The sequence below is a fragment of the Rhinolophus ferrumequinum genome, chromosome 15 (genome assembly GCF_004115265.2).
Source record: "Rhinolophus ferrumequinum isolate MPI-CBG mRhiFer1 chromosome 15, mRhiFer1_v1.p, whole genome shotgun sequence".
In the NCBI taxonomy this organism is placed as follows: Eukaryota; Metazoa; Chordata; class Mammalia; order Chiroptera; family Rhinolophidae; genus Rhinolophus; species Rhinolophus ferrumequinum.
The window spans coordinates 45,256,382-45,278,403 of NC_046298.1; the positions used below are offsets into that span (position 1 = coordinate 45,256,382).

Genomic DNA, 22,022 nt, shown 5'->3' on the forward strand with positions numbered 1-22,022 from the left:
AGGCTTCCTCCGGGTTGGCTTAGTGTTCCCTGGAGGCGGGAAAGTTTCCGGCTCTTAGGGGGTTTTGGAAAAGGGGGAGGGGGGAGATGGTCAGGAAGAAAACCGGGAGGGACTTGTCTTCCCTCACACCGGGTCCCTCACCCTGTGACACTCCACCCCCAGTCCTTCGCCTTAGCCACAAGCCCCCACACCCTTCCCCTCTCACACCCACCTCGTCCTCGTCTCCTAACACCTGGGGTCCACGAGATCCTCTCCTCCCCCAACCCCCTACCCCCACCCGGCTTCCAGCCACCACCCCCCCATTCAGAAAGCCACTGGTCCCCCTGCCGGGAAGGGAGCCAACGTCCGGGCAGCCCTCCAGGGCCTTCCCGTCCTCCCGACCCGCCCCCGCTGGGGGCACCCACGCCCGGTGCCTGCCGCGCCCCCTCCCGGAATCGTCGCGGGGATTGGGCCGGGCGCTGTCCCAGAAGAGGCGGCAGCCAGTCGGGGTCCCAGGTGGCTGGGGCCCCAGGCCTTCCGGTGTGCCCACACTCGGGGGCGGGACTCCGGAGTCCCCAAGCCTCAGTGCCCTCCCTGCGGTCACAGAGACCTCCCCCCTGCAGCCGTCCTGCATTCGCTGGGAAATCGGACCCTCCCTCCTGGCTCTGGTTTCTCCAAAAGTCCTGACTTGCAGATACTAAGAATGGCTTTCTAGACCCTGTCTTCTCCCCACCCCGGAGCCACTCACCCACTTTAGACCCCAGCTCCTTCCTCTCCCTCCTCCTAGGACCCAGGAGTCCAGGCCGTCATCCCTGTCCTTTTCCCTGGGCCCAAGAATCTGGACCCCAGGTCGCTTCTGCCCGTAGACCCAGGAGTCCAGGCGCCCAGCACCTCCTTCTTTAGACCCAGGTGTCCGAACCCAGCCCCCTCCTCCCTGGGGACCTGGCATTCCGCCATCTCTCCGGCTGTTATTTCTCGCCCTTTAGAACAAGCGGGGCGGACTGTGAGGCGGCAGGGGAGGGTGGGAAGGCCCCCCGGATGCCCCCTGAAGCCTCCTGGGAGTCACGGCACTCCTTAAAGGACTCCCTCTGGGGGCCCACCTGTCCTCCCTAGGGCCCAGCCGGACACAGCTGCGGTCAGAGGAGCAGGAGGAGATCCGCCGACATGCCTGAGGCAAAACCAGGTGGCTTTCAGGCCTCCCTCCCTACGTGGAGATGGGTCCTTGTTTCTGAATAGGGACGAGGGGCTCCTGTCTTTGGGGTTGGGAGAATGGGGTGCCTCCTCTGTTTGATGCAGAGTTCCCACCCTTGCATGGCTTGGGGGTCCCCTTCCCCGTGTGGTGAGGGGGTTCCTTTCTCTGAGGAGAGTTGGGACACCTATCTCTGTAGAAGGGGGTCCCCTTCCCTGTGCAGAAAGGGGGTTCCTTTTTCTGTAAGGCATTGGGGGCCCATCTCTGGGTGCAGATGGAGAATCTCTGTGAATTTGAGCCTTTTCTGGATGGGGTTGGGAGTCCTGTGTGTGTAGATTGGGGAGTCTTTGCTTGGTGATTTGGGTTCCTCTGAATGGGGATCGGGCCACTTCTCTGAGTGAGGATTGGAGCCTTTCTCTGTAGGGGTATGGGGCTCCTGTCTGCGTGGTGAAGAGAACTCTGTATGAGGATGAGGGGACCTCCTTTCTATGGGAATTGGGGCTTCCCCATGTTGGAATTAGGGGATCTTCTCCATAGAGGGGCTAAGCGCTTTTCTTTATGTGCAGATTGGGGCCCTTCTTTGCATGGGCCTGGGGAAGCATTTCTTTATATGGGGATGGGGCTTCTTCTCTATGGGAAGTAAACAGAAGAGAGAAGTACACGGGGAGGGCCCCGTCCTCCCCGGGTGTCCAGACCACTGGCACCAGGCCAACTAAGCTGTACAGTGGGGGTCAAGCCCCTCAATGCAGCGGGGGTGGCCCACGGTGGGCCAGGAGCCAGCGGGCAGGACAGGGCAGATGCTGTGGTCAGCACAAGGTGTTCCGTTTCCAGCCCAGGGGAAGAGCTAATTTTACCCCCAGGTCCCAAAAGGTCAGGGCCTGGTGGCCTGGGTGGATGAGACACAGCCTGCCTGAGGCAAAGGGAAACCTGATCCCACAGACTCTCGGGATCAGAGATAAATTTAATTTATCTGCACGGTCTGGACACCTGCCTGAGGTAGGAGGGGGCTGGGGCCTGGACTCCTGGCTTCTGGCGCGCAATTGTGAACATCTCCCTCACAGCAGCCACAAAGGCCCCTGAAGGCAAAGATGATGCCAAACCAGCTCCCAAGGAAGCCCCCCCTGAGGAGGCTCCCGCAGAGCCCCCCAAAGGTGAGATGATGTCCAATAGGCTCAGCAGAACCTGGACCTCATCCCCAGGGTCCTCTCGCCCCTCAGCACTTTCCCTCCCTCCCCATGGCCCCAGAGCTGACCCATCCCTCCCCTGCTCACAGCCCTCATGCTCCCCAGCGCCCCCAGGACATAGCCCAGTGCCCCAGTGTGGCCTTCAAGCCCCACCCAGCAGCTGCCAGCTCAGAACGTCCTAGTCCATCTTTAAACCTCTCCTACCACAAAGCCCCATCCAAGTCCCCCCCAGTCTACCACCCTCCAGTTTACAGATGGGTAAACTGAGGCCCAAAAAGATGGCGTGGCCTGGCCAAGGTCATGCAGCCCCCTGGATGACGCATGGTCTTTCCCAGATCAAGAAAAGCCACTTTGCCCCATGGCCTTTGGCTTCTGAGCAGAGGGTCCCTCAATGGCTCTAAGCCCTGTCCCCAAAGTGGCCTGTTGCCCCTTTCCAGCCCACCTAAGGCCCCCTAATCCTGTCTCCCAGCCGAAACCCCACCTGAGGAACAGTCCCCCACTGCTGAGGAGCCCACTGGCATTTTCCTGAAGAAGCCAGAGTCTGTGTCAGTGGAGAACGGTGAGGGGGACCTGGGGGGAGGAGGGGATGCGAACCCAGACTCCTGGGTCTGAGAGAGAAGGCGCTGGAGCCTCCTAGCTTCAAAGTCCTCTCTATAGAGTCTCCCTTCCATCCTCTACCTCCCCCACCCCCACCCAGGAAAGGACGTGGTGATTGTGGCCAAGGTGAATGGGAAGGAACTCCCCAGCAAACCAACCATCAAATGGTTCAAAGGGAAGTGGATGGAGCTGGATATCAAGAGCGGGACCCGATTCTCCTTCAAAGAAACCCATGACTCTGCCAGCAATGTGAGGCTCCCCATGGGACGAGGGCGTGGGGGCCGGGACTGGAGGTTGCGTAGGCCTCACTTCTCAGAAGGCCTGTGAACATCGGAGGGATAATCACGGGCCTGGAGCCCCACAGATGGAGAATTGGACCTCCAAGGGTGGCAGTTATTCGGGGCTGCTTGGTAGAGGTTGTGCTGGACAGGAGAGGAGAGCGATCGGGTTTTGCATGTTGCTCTTGGGCACGGCCTGTGCATCTCCAGAAAAGTTTCAGGGGATCAAGGACATGGGCTCCCAAGGTCACGATTGCGTAGGCATGGGACAGCTGGCCTCTCCTGTGGGGAGGGAGTTGGGACGTGGAGGGAGAGTTGTGAGTGGGCTCTGGGGGATGTGGTGTGGCGCTGGGGGGTGCACACACACCCCTCACCCACACGCCTGGCCTCGGCCCCCAGGTGTACAACGTGGAGCTGCACATTGCGAAGGTGTTACTGGTGGACCGTGGCGATTACCGCCTTGAGGTCAAAGCCAAGGACATCTGTGACAGCTGTGGCTTCAACATCGATGTGGAGGGTGCGCTGGTGGGGGCGTAGGAGCCAAGGGTTGTGGGTTTGGGGTGGGGGAATAGATGTGGGGTGAGGCGGGCACAAGGTTTTAGAGAAGGGAGTACAGATTCAGGGGCCCGGGTATTCAAAAGTGGGGAGAGAGTCTACAGGCTTAGAGCGTGAGGGGGTGTAGATTTGGGGATGAGAGTGTCCAGCATTTTCAAGAGCTCTTGTGAAGGCTCAGAAGGCAAGTTTTGTGGATTCCCCAGTCACAGCATACAGGCTTGAGAAAGTATCAGTAAGGGCTTGGGAAGTGAAGGTGTCCAGGTTTACAGAGTAAGGGTGTCTGGGCTCAGGGGGAGGGCGCACAGGATTAATGGGAGATTACACAGATATGGGGACACATGTATGGAGTCCTGAGGGTGTACAAGCTCTGGGGGTCTGCAGCGCAGGATGTGTGGGGGCTTACATATGGAGAGCATAGGGAATGAGTTTGCCCCCAGGCCTGAGGAAGAGGGAGTGTTGGCCCAGGTGTGACGGGGCGTAGGCTGCTGAGAGGGGGTGGTACTATATCGCAGCCAGGGAAATGAGTCTGCAAGTAGAGGGTGTGTGGGTGCCAGAGAGGGGGTGTGCTGGTGCAAGAGGTGAAAGAAAAGGGGCCCGGGATAGGATGCACAGGCCTGGAGGGGTGCCCTTGGTCTTCGATCAGGCCTTGCCTCCAGCTCACCTTCCCTCTCACCCCATTGCCTCCCCCCAGCGCCCTGTCAAGACTCCGCTGGGCAGACTCTAGAAGCCTTCAAGCGTTCGTGAGTAACCATGGACCCTGGGGAGAGGGGATGTCTCCCTGTGGAGGGGGAGTGTGGGAGAAGGGAAGATCGGGCAGTGCAAGGAGTTGGGGACCCAAGGTGAGTCTAGGGGGACAGAGCCTCAGTGGAGTTCACACCCCCTCTCAACGGCCACAGGGGCGAAGAGAAGTCAGAAGACACGGGTGAGCTGGATTTCAGCGGCCTGTTGAAGAAGAGGTGAGCCCACCCCCCTTGACATAGAGAGGGGAGATGGGGGCTCAAGGAGGAGAAGGATGGTGGGTGAGGTCCCACCGCCCTTGTTGCTTCCCACTACCCTCGATGGACTCCCTGCTCACCCCTCCACCACCTCCTCCCTCTACCCACTCCCCGCCCTCTCAGCCACCTGTGCATTCACCCCTCCCCCCACACCCACCCGACCATCTGCCCGTCAATTCACCTACCTACCCACCCTTCGACCCTTCATCCTCACGTCTACTTTCCTGCCCACTCAGCCTCCAGTTCACCTACTCACCCACTTGTTCACCCAACCAAACCTCCAGCTATCCATTTGTCTACCCACCGTCCAATCTCATTCATCCATCCAACCAGCTACCTGTTTATTAATCAACTAATCCGTCCATCCAACTGTCGGCCCATTTGCCCATCCATCTACCGACTGTCTTTCCACATGTCCATCTACCCCTCTGCCATTACACTCAGCCACCCAGTTCCGAATGAGGAAGGGATGGCACCTGATGTGGGGGTCCGAAATATCCCTCTGGGGCAATGTGGGGAACAGACTGGAGGGGAAGAGATTGGATGGAGGTCAGGAGGCCAGGGTGGAGGCTGGGGCAATGGTCCAGGAAGAAGAGAATACAGGATAACAGGCCTAGAGAGAGAAAGTGACTCAGGCAAGATGCACAGCAAGTGAGCAGAGAAGGCAGAAGGCGACCCCATGGTGGCCCAGCCTGCTCTCCCCACCCTCAGGGAGGTGGTTGAGCAGGAGAAGAAAAAGAAGAAAGACGATGATGACCTAGGCATCCCACCTGAGATCTGGGAGCTCCTGAAAGGGGCAAAGAAGAGTGAATACGAGAAGATCGCCTTCCAGTATGGCATCACCGACCTCCGGGGCATGCTGAAGCGGCTCAAGAAAGCCAAGGTCGAGGTCAAGAAGAGTGAAGGTCAGTGCTGGCCTGACGGGAGATGGGTCCTGCCTGTAGGAAGCCCAGCTTCATGGGTATTTGATATTTGGACCCTGGACCTAGGTTTCGGAGGTCTCAATTTGAGGAGTAATAGAATCCTGTTCTCAGGGACCTCCAAGTTTGTAGGAGGCTTCTTGATCTTGACCTTGGAGAGCCCATGGTCTGAGGAGAGAGACTTGGCAGCCCGGGGGATTACCAGAGCAGTGAGAACCTCCCAGTTCCACCCACCCCTGTATTCCTCCATCTGCAGCCTTCATCAAGAAGCTGGATCCAGCCTACCAAGTGGACAGGGGCAATAAGATCAAGTTGATGGTGGAGATCAGTAACCCAGACCTTCCCCTCAAGTGGTTCAAGAATGGCCAGGAGATCAAACCCAGTAGCAAGTAAGTGTGTGGGGCAGTGTCTGGGTGGGTGAGATCCAGGGCCCAGAGAGAGCGCCCAGAAATAACGCTGGCCACTTTTAACCAAGAAAGGGCACCGCATCACCCATATGAAAATTGCAAATACCTCAGTAGAAAAATAGACAAAGGCAAGAAAGACCAAGAATTCAGTTGAGAGGAAGCCCAAATGGCCACTATGCTGTGAAGTACACATTCAACCTTGCCAATAACAACAACAATAAGAAGAACACACATCAAAACAACAGTCTTTCTGCTCTCCAAATGGGCAGAAAGACTTTACAAAATGGTAAAACGCAGTGCTGGAGAAGGCATAGGAAAATAGGTCCACAAACGCTGCTGGTGGGAATGTAAATTGCTAACTCTCCAAAAGGGCAGTGTGTTAGAAAGCCTTTAGACTGTGCAATTCTAGGTATTTATCGTAAGGGAATTACTGTGGTTATGCTTATTTAGCCGCGAGGATGTTCACCACAGCATTTGCTGTTGTAGCAAAACATGGAAAGCAACCGAAATGCACACTTTCATACTCAGGAGCTGTGCAGTCACTAAAAAAGATATTCTGAAATGTATGTACTAACTTGGGAAGTTGTTCACAATTATTACATGCAGAAGCGTAGTTCCCATTTCTGCTTCACAAAATGTTATTTACATATGTACAGATAAAAAGATGGGAAAGGCAGAGGCCAAAATGTTTGCAGCAGTGATCTCTTGGTGGGACAGTTACGGATGTATTCTTTTTAAATTATATTTTCCCTTGGCTGTGTTTTCTAAATTTGTCATCATGAGCATTTTGGATAAGATAAAAAGTTCTATTAGTTAAGGTACAGGTTACGTTGCGGTGACAGAGTTCCTAGAATACATTACTTTAAGTTAAAGAGAAGTTGTGTGTCTAGTTGATGGAGGCAGGTGGGCCAGCTCTCCTCTTAGAGACATTTCTGGGACCCAGTTTTCTTATTTTTGGCTACACCATTTCCTGTGGCGTTGTCATCTGCATGACTGAAGCTGGCTCATGGGCACAACAGTGTCTGGCAGACAAGGAGCAAGGAGAAAAGGCCAGAGCAAGCAATTCAAAGTTGCAGTTACTCGCATCATATCCACTCATATTCTTTTGGCCCACGCTCAGTAGCGCAGCCATCCCAGCTGCAAAGGAGGCTGGGAAATGTAGTTCTCTAGGCGGGTTGCTGTGTGCCACTGCTAAGTGGAAGAAGATGGGTATGGACAGTTAGCATTTTATCCCTGGTTATTTAAATAGTGGAAATTGGATCATCTATCCCCTCCTGCATAATTTGTCTCTGAGAGGGAGTGACTTGGAGGGAGAGGGTAGACTTACCCCAGGGCTAGGCCCTGGGTTGAGGTGAGATTTTTGCACCAGGTATGTATTTGAGAATGTTGGTAAGAAGCGAATTCTCACCATCAACAAGTGCACCATGGCAGATGATGCTGCTTATGAAGTTGCTGTCGCTGATGAGAAGTGTGTCACCGAGGTCTTTGTCAAAGGTGAAGCTGGGATTTGGACCTGAGCTTGGGGATGAGGGTTCTGGAGAGATCCTGAAACTACTGACTTCCAGTCTCTGCTATGCCCCACAGAACCTCCAATCCTGATTGTGACACCCCTTGAGGACCAGCAGGTGTTTGTGGGCGACCGGGTGGAAATGGCAGTGGAAGTGTCGGAGGAGGGTGCCCAGGTCATGTGGTAAGTGACTCTTGAGTCCTGATCGCCATACAAGTGCCCACAGCTTCTTTGCATCAACGCTGATTTTTACGGTCTCTCTTGGAGACTTTGGATCTTTACCCAGCAGTTACTAGTAGTCAGCTTTTCTCTATGAATCCTGACCTTCACCCAGGACCTCTAGAAATTCTAGAAGAACTCCTGACTTATACTCATTCCATCCTGTTCAGGGTCCTTTTCCTATCCCTGCTATTTCAGATTCATTAAATTATTTATCCATCTGTTCAACCAATCATCCATCCTTTGGTCTCTCCACTCGTACTTCCACCCATCGGTCCCCACACCCACTCATCCGTCCATTCATCTACCCGTCCATCCCATTGATCCATCCATCCATCTACGTACCCATCCATCTGTCCATCCACCCACCCATCCACTAACCCGCCCGTCCATCCATTCATTCTTCCATCGCATCTACTCACCCATCCAACAAATACTTATTGAGCACCTATTGTGTGATGGCACTCTTCTACATATTGGAAACATAATGGAGAGAAACTATATCAATATGGTACCTGCCCTCATGGAGCTTATAATCTGGTAAATTGCTGTGGTGTGTATGTATAAGAGGCGGAGACAGGTTATTAGTCATGTCGTCATATGAATATATATGAAAGTTCTATTTTCTGACAAGTGTTTCAGAGGAGCAGTGACTGATGCTGGAACCACTTTTTAATAGAAAAAAGGGACTCAGGAAGTCAGGGAAGGCTTCCTGGAGGAGGTGACGATTGAGATGGAATTTGAATGATGAGGAGGTAGAAGTGCAGTGGGAAGGGAGGAGTGTTCCTGATAGAGGAACCACCACTTACAGAGGCCACGATATTTGACATCTTTCTGTGATCCCAGGACTTTCTCCATGCTCTGACCTCTCTACATGACCTCTTTTTGTGCTCCATGACCTACAGCCAGGACCTTGAGGCATCTATCTTCCTGTGACCCATGACCTCCTCTTTTTTCTCCCCTTGACCCCCACCTGTGACCCACCCATTCAAGATGACTCTGCCAACCTTAATCTCTCCTCCCTCCCTTCGGACTCCTGACCCCTGCTCAGGACTGTCTCTCTGGCCCCTGACTCGCTCTCTGATATCCAGACCCAGGGCTGTGTGGACCCCTCACTTCCCCCTTTGTGTCCCCTCCACCCAGGATGAAAGATGGCGTGGAGATGACGCGGGAGGATTCCTACAAGGGGCGGTTCCGCTTCAAGAAGGATGGAAAGCGTCACATTCTCATCTTCTCGGAAGTGACCCTGGAGGATAGGGGTTGCTACCAGGTCATGACCAACGGCGGCCAGTGCGAGGCCGAGCTCATTGTGGAAGGTATGGGGCCTTCAGGTGGGGCTGGGGCCGCACTGAGCATGCTTCTCTTCTCAACTCAAAAGTTGCCCAGGCCCTAAATGTCAGAGTTGTCCCTGACGCCCGTCTTTGCCTCATACCCTACATACAATTCACCAGCAAGTTCTGGTGGCTCCGCGCTCAAAGGAGATCCTGAATCTAAGCACTTCTCCCCACCTCCACGGCCCTCCTCTGGCCCAGGTCTCCATCCCCTCATGCACGGACTATTGCAGTAGTCTCCTTACTGGTTGCTCTGTTTCTACACCTGCCCCCCCGCCCACACACATACCAGCCAGAGTGATCCCTATAAAATGTTAAGTCAGATTGTGAAAACTGAACACATTCTGTAGTCTAGGTGACAGCATTGTACCCACATCCATTTCCTGGATTGAATATTGGATTATAGTTATCTAAGATGTCACCATTGGGGGAAGCTGGGGGAAGTGTATACAGGTCTCTATGCGCTGTTTTTGTAAACTCCTGTGAATCTATAATTCTTTAAATATAAAAAGTAAAAAAGAAAAAAGAAAAACTCAATTCATTATGGGCCAAACAAATTATGGTATATTCATATGTAGCCATAAGAAAAGACACTTTTTAAATTTATTGTTGTGGAAGGATTTCCAAGATACAGTAAGTCCTCACTGAATGTTGCCGCTGGGTTCTTAAAACTGCAGCGAAATGACATATAACGAAACCAATTTTACCATAGGCTAATCAATATAAACAAGAGCTAAGTTCCTGTGGCATCTGATCAATGTTATAACAAAATAACATTGAAAAAACTGACTTTATTCAAGGCCCTGCTTTTGGGTGAAAAAACAAATGTACTACTGTTTGTATAAGGGGGAAAAGAGAGGAAGGAAGGAAGGAAGGAAGGAAGGGAGGAAGGAAGGAAAGGGGAAAAAGAATGTATACGCACATTTGTTTTCATAGCTATAGACGGTCTGGATGACGCCTTTGGAGAAGGCACCTAGATCTGCATGATTAGAAGTGGTCGGGTGTGAGATTTCCCCCTCTGTATGTAAATCCTCTTATCATTTTATTTTGAAACCATGTAAATGCATTGTTTTTTTGGGGAAAAAATGTAAATGTAAGTCAGATCCCAGCTGTTTTCCCACCGCCCCCCTGCCTCACGCAAAGTCAACGCAAAGTCCTTTCCATGACCTCCAAGGCGCATGATCCGGGCCTGTCTGCCCCACCCATTTCATCTACCATGGTCACCTCGCTCGTCTGCACTGGCCTGTTTGCTGTTTACATACCAACAAGCCTGCTTTGCTTCACAGGGCCTTTGCACATGCTGTTCCTGTTACCTGGGGACTCCTGCATCCTCCCGTGGACTCCTCCCTGTCTTCCCTGATGCCCTCTTCTTATACATATAAGTGTTTCCCTGGTCACTGTCTGTCTCCCAGCTAGAATGGAAGGTCCACAAGGCCAGCAGTTGTTTCTGGTTCATGGCTGTATCCCCAGTGCCTGGAAGTCTTTGGCACATAGTGGGTGCTCACAAATATTTATGAGGCGACTGAAGCTGTGACAGCCCCATCTCCTTCTCTCCTTGTCCAGAGAAACAGCTGGAGGTCCTGCAAGACATCGCCGATCTGACGGTGAAGGCCTCGGATCAGGCCGTATTCAAGTGTGAGGTGTCTGATGAGAAGGTGACGGGCAAATGGTATAAGAATGGGATCGAAGTTCGGCCCAGCAAGAGGATCACCATATCCCATGTGGGGAGGTGCGGAGTAGACTGGGGAGGTGGCGGGGGGATGGGATGTGTATCAGCTAGCTCTAGCTGCAGAACAACTAACCCCAGACTTAGTGGTTTAAAAGAACAAGGATTTATTTAATCATGAATCTGTGGGTTGGTGGGAGGCTGGCTGATTTAGGATGGCCTTTCTCGTGCCTCTGTGGTCAGCTGTGTGTCAGCTCTGCTGATCTTGTGATTTATCAAGACTTCCACTGGGAGAACTAGGCTGCTTCTGCTCTGGTCCTTGTGATGCCTCTTCTCCTAGTAGGGCTAGTCCTGGCATTGTCACGTGGCAGAAGCAGGGATCCCAAGAAAGCGCAAGGGAACAAGGCCTCTGTGGCCTGGGCTGGGTACAGTCCCCATGTTACTTCAGTCATATTCTATCGGGCAAAGGAGTCACAGGCTGCAAGGTCTCATTGCCAGGGCATGGATACAGGGCGAGCGAAATCTATGGCCATATTTGCAGTCTACTACAGGGGCGTCTAGCTAAGGAAATAGGGGCTGGAATTCAACAGGTAGCACATGGACACCCGAGATAAATACCTGGTTATCTGAGGAATGCAGAGAGCCACCATGACGTCCATAGAACATTGAGTCCTGGTGGGTTTCCTGACAAAAGGTTTTGGTGAATGTAGTCTTTCTCCAGAGATTGTCAGGAGGGGATCAGGAGGGCCCAGCTGCCCACTTCCAAGTGTGAGGAACCCTGCCTGCTGATGGTGTCAATAATGGCAAGACTGAATCCTAAAGCTTCAAGGGCACTCACTACATGCTTTACAACCCTGGCGTAGGTTGTTATCTTTGCCTCTATTTTATAGATGAAGCAACTGAGGCACAGAGAGGTTAAGTATCTTGCCCCAGGTCACACAGCTAGTAAGGGGCAAAGCTGAGATTTGAATCCAGCATTCCAGAGCCTAGAATGTGGACATGTAGATGCACTGAGGAGGGTGTTTCTCCATGGTGACCCCCAGGGTGACCTGGCCTGACTCCTTCTCTATGCCTCCAATCCCTTAGGTCCCACAAACTGGTGATTGATGACGTCCGCCCCGAGGATGAGGGAGATTACACGTTCGTGCCCGATGGCTATGCCCTGTCCCTCTCAGCCAAGCTCAACTTCCTGGGTGAGGAGGCCCCTTCGTTTTCCCCCAGGGTCTGTATGCTCCCCTCAGGATTAAGTTTCCCTGCCTGCACACTTGGGGAAATAGCGGGCATCTGCTGATCACAGGGGCAGTCAGATGAGAAGATGAGGGAGAGCATTGTATGTACTGCAGAGTGACCATGTGCGAGATACATGAGAGAAGGGACACTCATGGTCCTGAACCCACCCTAGCACCCAAGGTCTCAGGGTGATGCCAGACACTCGCCTCTGCCTCTGGGGTGTGATGGTGGGATGAAGGGCCCACTGGATTCACACCTCACCTTTCAGTCTTCTGTTTCCCCCAGAAATCAAGGTGGATTACGTCCCCAAGCAAGGTAAGGGCCAGGGGCTGCTGTGGTAACCATGGCCTGGACTCCTGGGTCTGAGGGAGGAGGGGGCTGGGGGCTGGGGCTCCCAGGTCTGAGGGAAGAGGGGCTGGGGGCCTGAACTCCTGAGTCTCTATGGCTGGCTGTTGGAACCCAGCTTCTCCAGAGATTGTCGGGAGGGGATCAGGAGGGCCTAGCTGCCCACTTCCAAGTTCCCCAGAATCTCTTTTCTGCCACCAGAGCCACCAAAGATCCACCTGGACTGCTCAGGGAAGACCACAGAAAATGCAATTATGGTTGTGGCTGGAAACAAGCTGAGGCTGGACGTGGCCATCACAGGGGAGCCCCCTCCTGTCGCCACGTGGTTGAAGGGGGATGAGGTATGGTGGAGCTTCCCCTATCTGTCTCTCTCAGCTCTGCTGGGTGACTTTAGGCAAGTGGCTTTCCCTCTCTGAGCTTCAGTTCATTGTAAAATGAGGATTATGGTTCCTTCTTCGGAGAGTTGTTTTGAAGATTGGCAATTATATTTGTCCATCATGCGGTACTGTCCTAGCACATAGTGGGTGTTCCTTCCATCCATCCATCCATCCATCCATCCATCCATCCATCCATCCATCCATCTTTCCATTCATCAATTAATTGATTAATTCATCCATCCATCCATCCACTCATCCAGTAATTAATCAATTTGTCAATTTATCCATCAACCAACACAGTTGTCCATCCATCCATCCAACAAATATTTTCACCTTGTATGTTCCAGGCCCTGGGACAGTTCAATTTTTCTTCTCTCCTCTGGGCTCCAGTTTCCTCTTCTGTAAAAGGGATAGACTCAGTCTTCATTCATTCCTTCGCTCAGCAAACACCCCCTGAGCTTTCCTCTATGCCAGGCTCTGTGCACAGGCATTGAGGATACAGCCATGAATCAGACGCAGCCCCTGCCTTCCCGGAGCCCTCACTTTGGGAGAGAGGCAGACACGTGCCCAAACAGTCACAGCCCATGGTGATCGGGGATGAGATATAAAGGGAGGTACTGGAATCCAGGAGATGAGACCATCACTTTCAGCTGAGGGCATCCAAGAGTGCTTCCTGGAAGAGGCGACTTCTGGGTGGGTTCTAAAGGATGGGTAATAGTAGAGGAGACAGAGAAGTGGGTCAGGACATTGCATGCAAAATCCTGAGGGTGAGCCAGTCCGGTGTTTTTAATTAAGGGTGGTGTTTGGAGGGCGAGGAGGGCAGTAGGGAGGAGTGATGAGGCTGGTGCAGGTCCAACAGGTCCTCTTCTGCTGGTCCTTGTGCATGGTGTGGTGATGGGGAGTCATTGGAAAATTCCTAGCAGGGGAGGGGCAGAGGCAGGTCTGGGCAAGGCCACCTGGCGGCTGTGTCCAGGTGTTCTCAGCCACCGAGGGCAGGATCCGCATCGAGAAGCGAGTGGACTGCAGCAGCTTCGTGATTGAGAGTGCCCAGCGGGCAGATGAGGGCCGCTATACCATCAAGGTCGCTAACCCTGCCGGCGAAGACGTGGCCTCCATCTTCTTGCGGGTTGTGGGTGAGCAGAGAGAGCCGAAGGGGCTGAGCTTGGGGGTGGTTTCCTGAGGCCGTCAGGGTCCCCCTGACTCTCCTGCCTCCCACTCTAGATGTCCCAGATCCCCCAGAGGCTGTGCGCGTTACTTCGGTTGGAGAGGATTGCGCCACCGTTGTCTGGGAGCCACCCAAGTATGATGGGGGGCAAGCAGTCACCGGTGAGTCCCTGTGTGCCAGAGTTCCCATGACCTCTGACCTCTTTACCCCTGATTTCTCTTGGACCTCTAAGAGTCCTTAGCATCCTCAGTGACTTCCCCACTCTGAGACCTGGTTTCCTCCTTTGACATCGTGTAATCCCTTGGGTCTTTGCATCAAGTTTTACTCCCTAACGACCTGGGAATCCTCACTTTGGCCAATAGCCTGGGATTTCCTGTGACCCCTGACCTTGACTCATGACCTGTGACTGCTCTGTGATCTTAAAATCAACCCCAAGATTCATGGCTCCAGGTCTCTCTGGGCCATGTAGCCTTTGACTCACTGCACCAACTGACCTGTGACCCTCTCCATGGCCTCTCCGTGACCACCCACGCCTCTCTGCTTGCGGCAATCCAGGGTACCTCCTAGAGCGGAAGAAGAAGGGTTCTCATCGCTGGATGAAGCTGAACTTTGAGGTCTTTACGGAGACAACCTATGAGGTCACCAGGATGATTGAGGGCGTCCTGTACGAGATGCGGGTCTTTGCTGTCAATGCCATCGGGGTGTCCCAGCCCAGCGTCAACTCCAAGCCCTTCATGCCTATTGGTGATGCCCCTCTGCACCTCACTGAACCCCCACCTCTGGCCCATGCCCTGCCTGTCATTGATCTCTGACCCTACACCCTGGCCTTTGACCCTATGGAATCTGCTGACTTCTGTCCTCTGTCCTCCAACAAACTAACACATTGACCCCAAGGCTCACCCACCCTCCTGACCTAGTATATCAGCTGCCGAGCTCTATGCTGCTAGACTCTGTGCTGCGGCCTGGATATCCCATTGTCCTCTGAGCTAGCAGGCTAACACCTATCCCTGCCCTTGGAGACCTCACTATCCCTTGATATCTTGTTTTAATGCCCCTTGTGACATGTCCTTGCTCATTGACCTTTGGCCTACCATATTGATTGATTTTCTGACCAGTAACTCCAGCTCTGACCCCTGATCCTCCCTGCTGACCCCTGACCCCTCATTTACTCCCACCTCCCCTTTCTCTGGATCCTTACAGCTCCCACAAGTGAACCCCAACACCTGACAGTGGAGGATGTGACAGACAGCACCACCACCCTCAAGTGGAGGCCCCCAAATAGGATTGGGGCAGGCGGCATCGATGGGTACCTGGTGGAGTACTGCCTGGAGGACTGTGAGTGACCCCGTCTGGCTTGGTGGGGGGCAGTGGCTCACATGGACCCTAGTGGGTATCCAGTCCAGGGACTGAAAATAGGGCAGTGCAGGGACTCATCTCTGGTGCAGTGTGCTGCCCTCGTGGTGTCTCTACTGAACGTGAATTCCTGGGAGGGGATGGGTCAAACCAGGCCCCCAGTGACCAGCTTTTCCTCTCTTCCTCCCTTCCCTACACCCATCCTCCACACAGCAATACTTTTTCATCTGTCCATCTATCCTTCCATCCAAGTATTTACTACCTACATTCTTTCTTCTTATCCATCCATCCATCCATCCATCCATCCATCCATCCATCTTTCCTTTCTTTTCCCCTTCCTTCCCGCCTCTTTTATTTCTCCCTCCCTCCCCCCTCCCTCCCTCCCTTCCTCGCACTGTCCACCCAATCATCTCCCTAAAAATATTTTGGATCATTCAACTGTCCATCTCTTCAATAACATTTTTTTAATCAATAAATCTCTCTTCACCATCATCTTTCTCCACCCCCCTTCCTTCCTTCTCTCCACCCATCCATTTATCTGTTTGACCATCTAACCATCTATCTATTGTCTCTCCATCCATCCATCCATCCATCCATCCATCCATCCACGTATTCATCCAACCACTCATGCATATTTCCACACATCCAGCTCTCCATCCTCCACTGGACAACGTGTATTGAGCACTGACTCCACGCCAGGCCCAGTGCCGTGGCTGTGGGGAAATCTCCAACGTGGTCATCCCCCTGGGAATACAGACAAGACCATCTTGACACCATATCCCAGGCCTTAAAGTCAGACAGATGTGGGTTCCAGTCCTGCCCCTACACTTTCTAACTGTGTGACCTTGGACAAGTCTCTGAGCCTCAGTTTCTTCATTTAAAGATGGTGGACAGTTCCCATCTTGACAGGGTGCAGTGATGACTGCATTCGGTAATGCCAGTACATGACGGATGGTAGGACTCCTGTCAGCTTCTTCCCTTTTTCTCTTCACATTGCTCTTTACCCCATTCCTACCCTTGGCAACCCCTCCCCAATCTGTGTCATCTTCACCCCGATGCTTCAGAACCTACTCTTGTTAGACTTCACTCTGTTGATTGTTGGTCTGACTTACACTGGTTCACCAACCCATGGCAATAAATTCAAGATGGGAAGGCACTTGTCACAGGGGCAGGAAATTGAGGAGCTGTCTCTAAGCACTACTCCCAATTCCTTTCCCTCTCTGAACCTCAGTTTTCTCATCTCTAAAATGGGAACAACATAGGGTGGAAGTGGGAATGATGATCTAATGTGTGCGCCACTCTTCGAACCTGGTCATAGTAAGTGCTTAATAAATTACCATCTGGTGCTAGTTCAAGGAGTGGGATGGGATAACAGGCTGAGGGGCTTGCAGGAAGGTCTTGAGGGAAGGTCGTCAGCATCGCTCCTCTCCCATAGCTGAAGACTGGATCCCGGCTAACACGGAGCCCATCGAGCGCTGTGGCTTCACCGTCAAGGATCTTCCCACAGGAGCGAGAATCATCTTCAGGGTCGTTGGCGTCAACATAGCAGGGCGCAGTGAGCCGGCCACCCTGGCCCAGCCGGTCACCATTCAGGAGATTGTGGGTGAGCAACCCCTGACCTGACCCTGCCCTCCTAAAGACCAAGTTGGTGTCATTCAGCCGGCCCTTCCGGTGCCGTCATTAGGGCGCCCCCTGCAACCTCGTCCCCACGGTCTCCCCAGCCCTCCCGCCAGCGTCCCCGGCCCAGCGCTGAGCCCTCCCTGTGTTTGTGTCCTCAGAGCAACCCAAGATCCGACTCCCCCGCCATCTCCGCCAGACTTACATCCGCAAAGTGGGGGAGCAGGTCAACCTCCTCATCCCCTTCCAGGTGCGTGGGTTGGTGTCGGGGTCAGGGGTCAGCTCATGCGGGCGAGACCCCAGCTGACCTCTGCGCCCTGCTGCCGCCTGTCCCCCCCCCGCCCCCCGCAGGGAAAGCCACGGCCCCAGGTGGTGTGGAAGAAGGCCGGGGCGCCTGTGGACCCCTCCCGCGTGAACGTGCGCACCAGCGACACGGACACCGTGTTCTTCATACGGCAGGCAGCGCGCTCGGACTCCGGGGAGTACGAGCTGAACGTGCAGATCGAGAACTTGAAGGACACAGCCATCATCCATATCCTGGTCGTGGGTGCGCCGTGGGGGCAGGGCGGGACTACCATGGGCCAAGTGGGGATGGAGGGAGGGAGGTGAGAGGAGGATGGCTCAGGAGGAGGGAGGGAAGAGATGGAGTGGGATGTGTATGAGGTGAGAATGGAGTAAAACGGTGAGGAAATGGGAGTGGGGGGGAAGGCCTAAGAGATCAGAATAGGGAGGGGAGGTGAGGAGGTTGGCATAGGAGAGGACGCCTGGGCTGGCGTGTAACAACCACCCCCCCTTCCAGAAAAGGCAGGGCCACCAATGAACGTGATGGTGAAGGAGGTGTGGGGCAGTAATGCCCTGGTGGAGTGGCAGCCCCCCAAAGATGACGGGAACAGTGAGGTCACGGGCTATGTCATCCAGAAAGCCGACAAGAAAACCATGGTGAGTCCAGAGGGGCCTGGGACAGAGTGGGGTGAGCCGGGGATGGGAGGAGAAAAGCTGGCCGGTTGTCAGAGCAGACGCTGCTGTACTCATTTCCCAACTGGGGAAACCAAGGCACCGAGAGACTGGGAGACAGGCTGGGGCTGGGAGGGAAGACTTGGCTGAGATCTGGTGCATGATGGGTTTTCTTTTTCTCTTTTTATGGAAGTAAAATTCATGTAACCAAATTAAGCATTAACCATTTTAAAGTGGCATTTAATACATTCCCCCTGTTGTGCAACCACAACCTCTATCTAGTCCCAAGACATTTTCATCACCTAAAAGGAAACCCCGTACCCGCTAAGCAGTCACCCCGCCATTCCCTCTCTCCCAGGCCTGGCAACCACCGATCTTTCTCTCTATGAATTTGCCTATTCTGGACGTCTCCTATGAAAGGAATGACAATAGGTAGCTTTTCGGGCCTGGCTTCTTTCACTCAGCCTCATGTTTTCTAGGTATCAGTGTTACAATGTAGCAGGTGTCAGTGCTTCATCCCTTTTCATGGCGGGCTAATATTCCATGGCTTGGATCTACCACATTTTGGGTCTCCCTTCACTTGCTGCTGGGCACTTACTTGGGGTGTCCCATCTTCCAGGCACGTGAATGGTGCTGCTGTGAACCGTGGCTTTTCTTAGCTCTGCGCACACTTGGGTGTGCTTTCCTCATCTCCTGACCCTTCTTGTGTCTGTGTCCCCAACTGTCCCGGCCCCTCCATGTCTCCACGCTAGGAGTGGTTCACCGTCTATGAGCACAGCCGCCCCACCTGCTGCACCGTGTCCGACCTCATCATGGGCAATGAATACTATTTCCGCGTTTTCAGCGAGAACATTTGTGGGCTCAGCGACTCCGCTGGCCTCTCCAAGAATACAGCCCAGATCCTGAAGACAGGTATCACCACCCACCTCCGTGGGGTCCAGTCCCCCTTACTGGCTGGGGTCTGACCGTGACTTCTCCGCACCCCCACACACATACTCAAGGTTACTGGCACCTGGTGATGGTTGGGGCCAGTCAGGATCAGCTGCCTTACAAGTGCACCTCCCCCAGGTATCAGCTGGAAACCACTTGAGTATAAGGAGCATGACTTCCGGACGCCTCCCAAGTTCCTGACGCCGCTGCTGGACCGGGTGGTCGTGGCTGGTTATGCTGCTGCTCTCTACTGTGCCGTCAGAGGCTACCCGAAGGTGCCGCGTGCGCGTGCGCGTGTGTGCGTGCCCCTGGAGGGAAACGTTCGCCAAGATGAAGCCCCACTCCTCCCCGCCAGACTGGCTCTTCCTCCCCGACTTCTCGCTCCTCTTTTAACCCACTTCCTGTCTCTCTCTTCTGACTAGAGCCCAAGTCTCAGTTCATCGCACTCAATTTCCCTCCAAAACAGAAACGGGGGGGGGGGGGGGGCCGGGCGGAGTGTCTAAACCTCCAGGGCCCGTTGTGTCTTCCTGTGCCACCAGGTTTCATGACTGCTTTTTGGGAACATGGACACTTGTGGCTCACGTGGACCAGGGGTTGGCAAACCGTACCCGGTGGGCCAAAGCTCCCTGCCACTGGTTTCTCTAAATAACGTTTTATTGGAACACGGCCCTGCATACTTGCTTGCATATTGTGCATGGCCACAGAGACCACAGGACCCACAGAGCCTAAAATATTGACTACCTGGCCTTTTACACACAGTTTGCCTCCTTCTGGTCTAACATTCTAAGATTTTAGCTTCGGCCCCTGTAGGCACACTATGGATTCATTAGTTCACCTCCTCCGTTTCTATCTATCTGCTTCATTCTCTAAATCCTCCACTTATGCATTCACTCCACTCATGTATTCATCTCCCAATCCACTCATTTACTCAGTTCACGCATTCACTGCATGTGTTTATTTACATCATTCATTTATCATTCACTCCATTTATTCTTTCAATACACGTTTGGGGGCTTTGTACGTACGTGCTGATGGATCAGACAGGAAGACTGACACTAATTCAAAGTCACACAAAATTATAAAGGGTGGCAAGTGCGCCAGAGAAGTGCAGGCAGTCATGAGCGTGTGAAAAAGGCCTTCGGGCTCTAGCCCAGGGGCCAGGGAGTGACATGTGAGCTGAGACCTGAGACAGGAGAAAAGAGGAGGGGAGAGCAGTATTAGAAGAGGGAACAGCCAGTGCCAAGGTCCTGAGGTGGGAGCTTGTCCCGTGTGTTTCAGGAACAGCGAGGCGGCCAGTGTGGTTAGAGCAGAGGGAGGGAAGAAGGGGAGTGGGAGGTGAGATCAGAGAAGTAATGTAGGGCCCTGAGGGCTGCAATGAGGAGTGAGCTGTTCCTCTTACAGAAGAAGAGACTGAGGGTCAGAGAAGTGACTAGTCCAGGGTCATCCAGCCAAAATTAGGAAGTGGCACAGCCAATATTAGACTCCAACTCTCCCTGCCAAGGCCTGTTGGACATGACCCAGGGGACACTTTCTAAGCTGACCTCCTCTCCCACTCCTCTCAACAGCCGAAGGTGGTCTGGATGAAGAACAAGATGGAAATCCGTGAAGATCCCAAATTCCTCATGACCAACTACCAGGGGATCCTGACACTGAACATCCGCCGACCATCCCCCTTTGACTCGGGGACGTACTCCTGCCTGGCTGTCAACGAGCTGGGGGAGGCACTGGCCGAGTGCAAGCTGGATGTCCGAGGTGAGGAGGTGGCGTCCCGGCCCCTCTGCCTGGCTGACCTACACTCATGCCCTTTACAAAGCTAAGCGGAGGCCCTGCTCTGAGCAGAGCTGAGGTCAGAGCTGTCAGAGGGGGCCCTCAGGAGGAGGAGTGGGAAACTGGAATCAGACCCAAGAGGAATGACGCAGGGTGACGGGCTGGAGTGAAGGCAATACAGGGCATCGGAGTGGAGGTGGAGGGAGCACCTGACTCGGCCTGGGCAGCTGTCCAAGGTTTTCCAAGGGCTGAAGGACAAATAAGTGAATGAGGAGGACTTAGCAAATGATCGCTAAGGCTTCCAGTGGGCAGATATGTGGACACAGCGTCAAAGCAAACATGGGTGGTGGCCCAGGACCGGGAGCCATGGGAACCCAGTAAAACCTCTTCCCCCGCACAGCCTGTCCTCAAGCTCTGTTCCTCCTGCCTCTGCCCTGTCCTCTCCTCGCAGCCCCAGCCTTGTTCGTGTTCTCCTGAATTCTTACCCAGCCCCTCCCCACCTGCGTCTCTCTCTCCAGTCCACCACATAGGGCTCTACAGGGCTCTCTCTATGCAGGGTTCACCTGCCCTGCCTGGACACCCCAGCAGCCCCGGAGCCCCTCAGCCTCGTGTCAGCATCCTGCACCTGACACCCCCACCCCTCTCCAGCCTTACGTGCTCGTTTTCTTCCATACTGTTCCAGTCACACCAAGCTGTTGGCAGTTGGACAAACTGGCTATGCTTCCTCCTGCCCCTGGGACTTTGCATATGCTGTTCCCTTTATCTGGAACACTCTTCCTCACCTTCCCAACCCTGGGCTCCCATCCATCAAATATTTGCCACTAACCAAGTCCCTCAGAGGCGGCTTTCATAGTCCCTCCCTGACTGTGACTTCCCCTGGCCCTGATGACAACCTAGCAGATAGAAGTGGCCGCAAAGGCTCAGAGGGCCCACTCTCCCAGCCTTCACGTCTGGCATTCTTGCAGGCTGACCCAATTTCTTATGTAGTGCTGTCCCCTTTATCAACAATTGAATCAGCAATTGAATATCCCCGTTTCAGGATTCCAGAGACGGCTTGTCGCCCACAGCTGCTCAGAAATCCCTGATCAGAATGTTCAAGTTTGGGGTTCAAAACTACAGTAATTACTGCACAATGATGTGTTGGCCACCCATGTGGGGGGTGGAGCCGAGTGGTAAAGGGGAGACTTACTCCCCCTGCTGGTCAAGTGAACCCAGCCGGCAAAAGGGCCTGGCAAGGGCACAGGCTTTCGGGAAGCCAGGTCCCTGCGGCCCCCCTTACCCAGCCTTTTCTCGTCTCCTCCACAGTGCCGCAATGAAGCTCTCTTTCACCAGTCCGGATAATTGGCTGCTGAGTTCTAAGCTGGACCTCCCAAACAGTATTTCCCTTTTCTGAATTATCATTGAGAAGATAAACAGTCTTGTCTGGAGTTGCACTTGTCTGTTCTTGAATTTGTAGC

The 22,022-nt window shown here is 53.7% G+C and overlaps 1 protein-coding gene across 3 annotated transcripts; it reads left to right on the forward strand.

Annotated features, from left to right (window-relative positions):
* Positions 1 to 732: 732 nt before the first annotated feature.
* On the forward strand, positions 733 to 22,014 carry MYBPC2 (myosin binding protein C2). Of its 3 annotated transcripts, XM_033129575.1 has the most exons (29): positions 733 to 888; positions 1,093 to 1,162; positions 2,230 to 2,319; positions 2,822 to 2,911; positions 3,050 to 3,198; positions 3,627 to 3,744; positions 4,474 to 4,522; positions 4,679 to 4,738; positions 5,489 to 5,682; positions 5,954 to 6,086; positions 7,474 to 7,598; positions 7,689 to 7,794; positions 8,974 to 9,146; positions 10,725 to 10,890; positions 11,914 to 12,020; positions 12,343 to 12,372; positions 12,604 to 12,743; positions 13,753 to 13,912; positions 14,001 to 14,105; positions 14,500 to 14,688; positions 15,145 to 15,279; positions 16,733 to 16,900; positions 17,076 to 17,164; positions 17,266 to 17,461; positions 17,714 to 17,853; positions 18,621 to 18,780; positions 18,937 to 19,073; positions 20,364 to 20,550; positions 21,871 to 22,014. In XM_033129575.1, exons 2-29 carry the CDS (start codon positions 1,144 to 1,146, stop codon positions 21,879 to 21,881), a joined length of 3,426 nt encoding a protein of 1,141 aa, XP_032985466.1. In that variant the 5' UTR covers positions 733 to 888; positions 1,093 to 1,143; the 3' UTR covers positions 21,882 to 22,014. The 3 variants fall into 3 exon arrangements, with proteins under 3 accessions (XP_032985466.1, XP_032985465.1, XP_032985467.1); XM_033129574.1 differs by lacking the exon at positions 733 to 888 and having other exon boundaries at positions 989 to 1,162; XM_033129576.1 differs by lacking the exon at positions 733 to 888 and having other exon boundaries at positions 989 to 1,162; positions 2,233 to 2,319.
* The last annotated feature ends 8 nt before the right edge of the window (positions 22,015 to 22,022 follow it).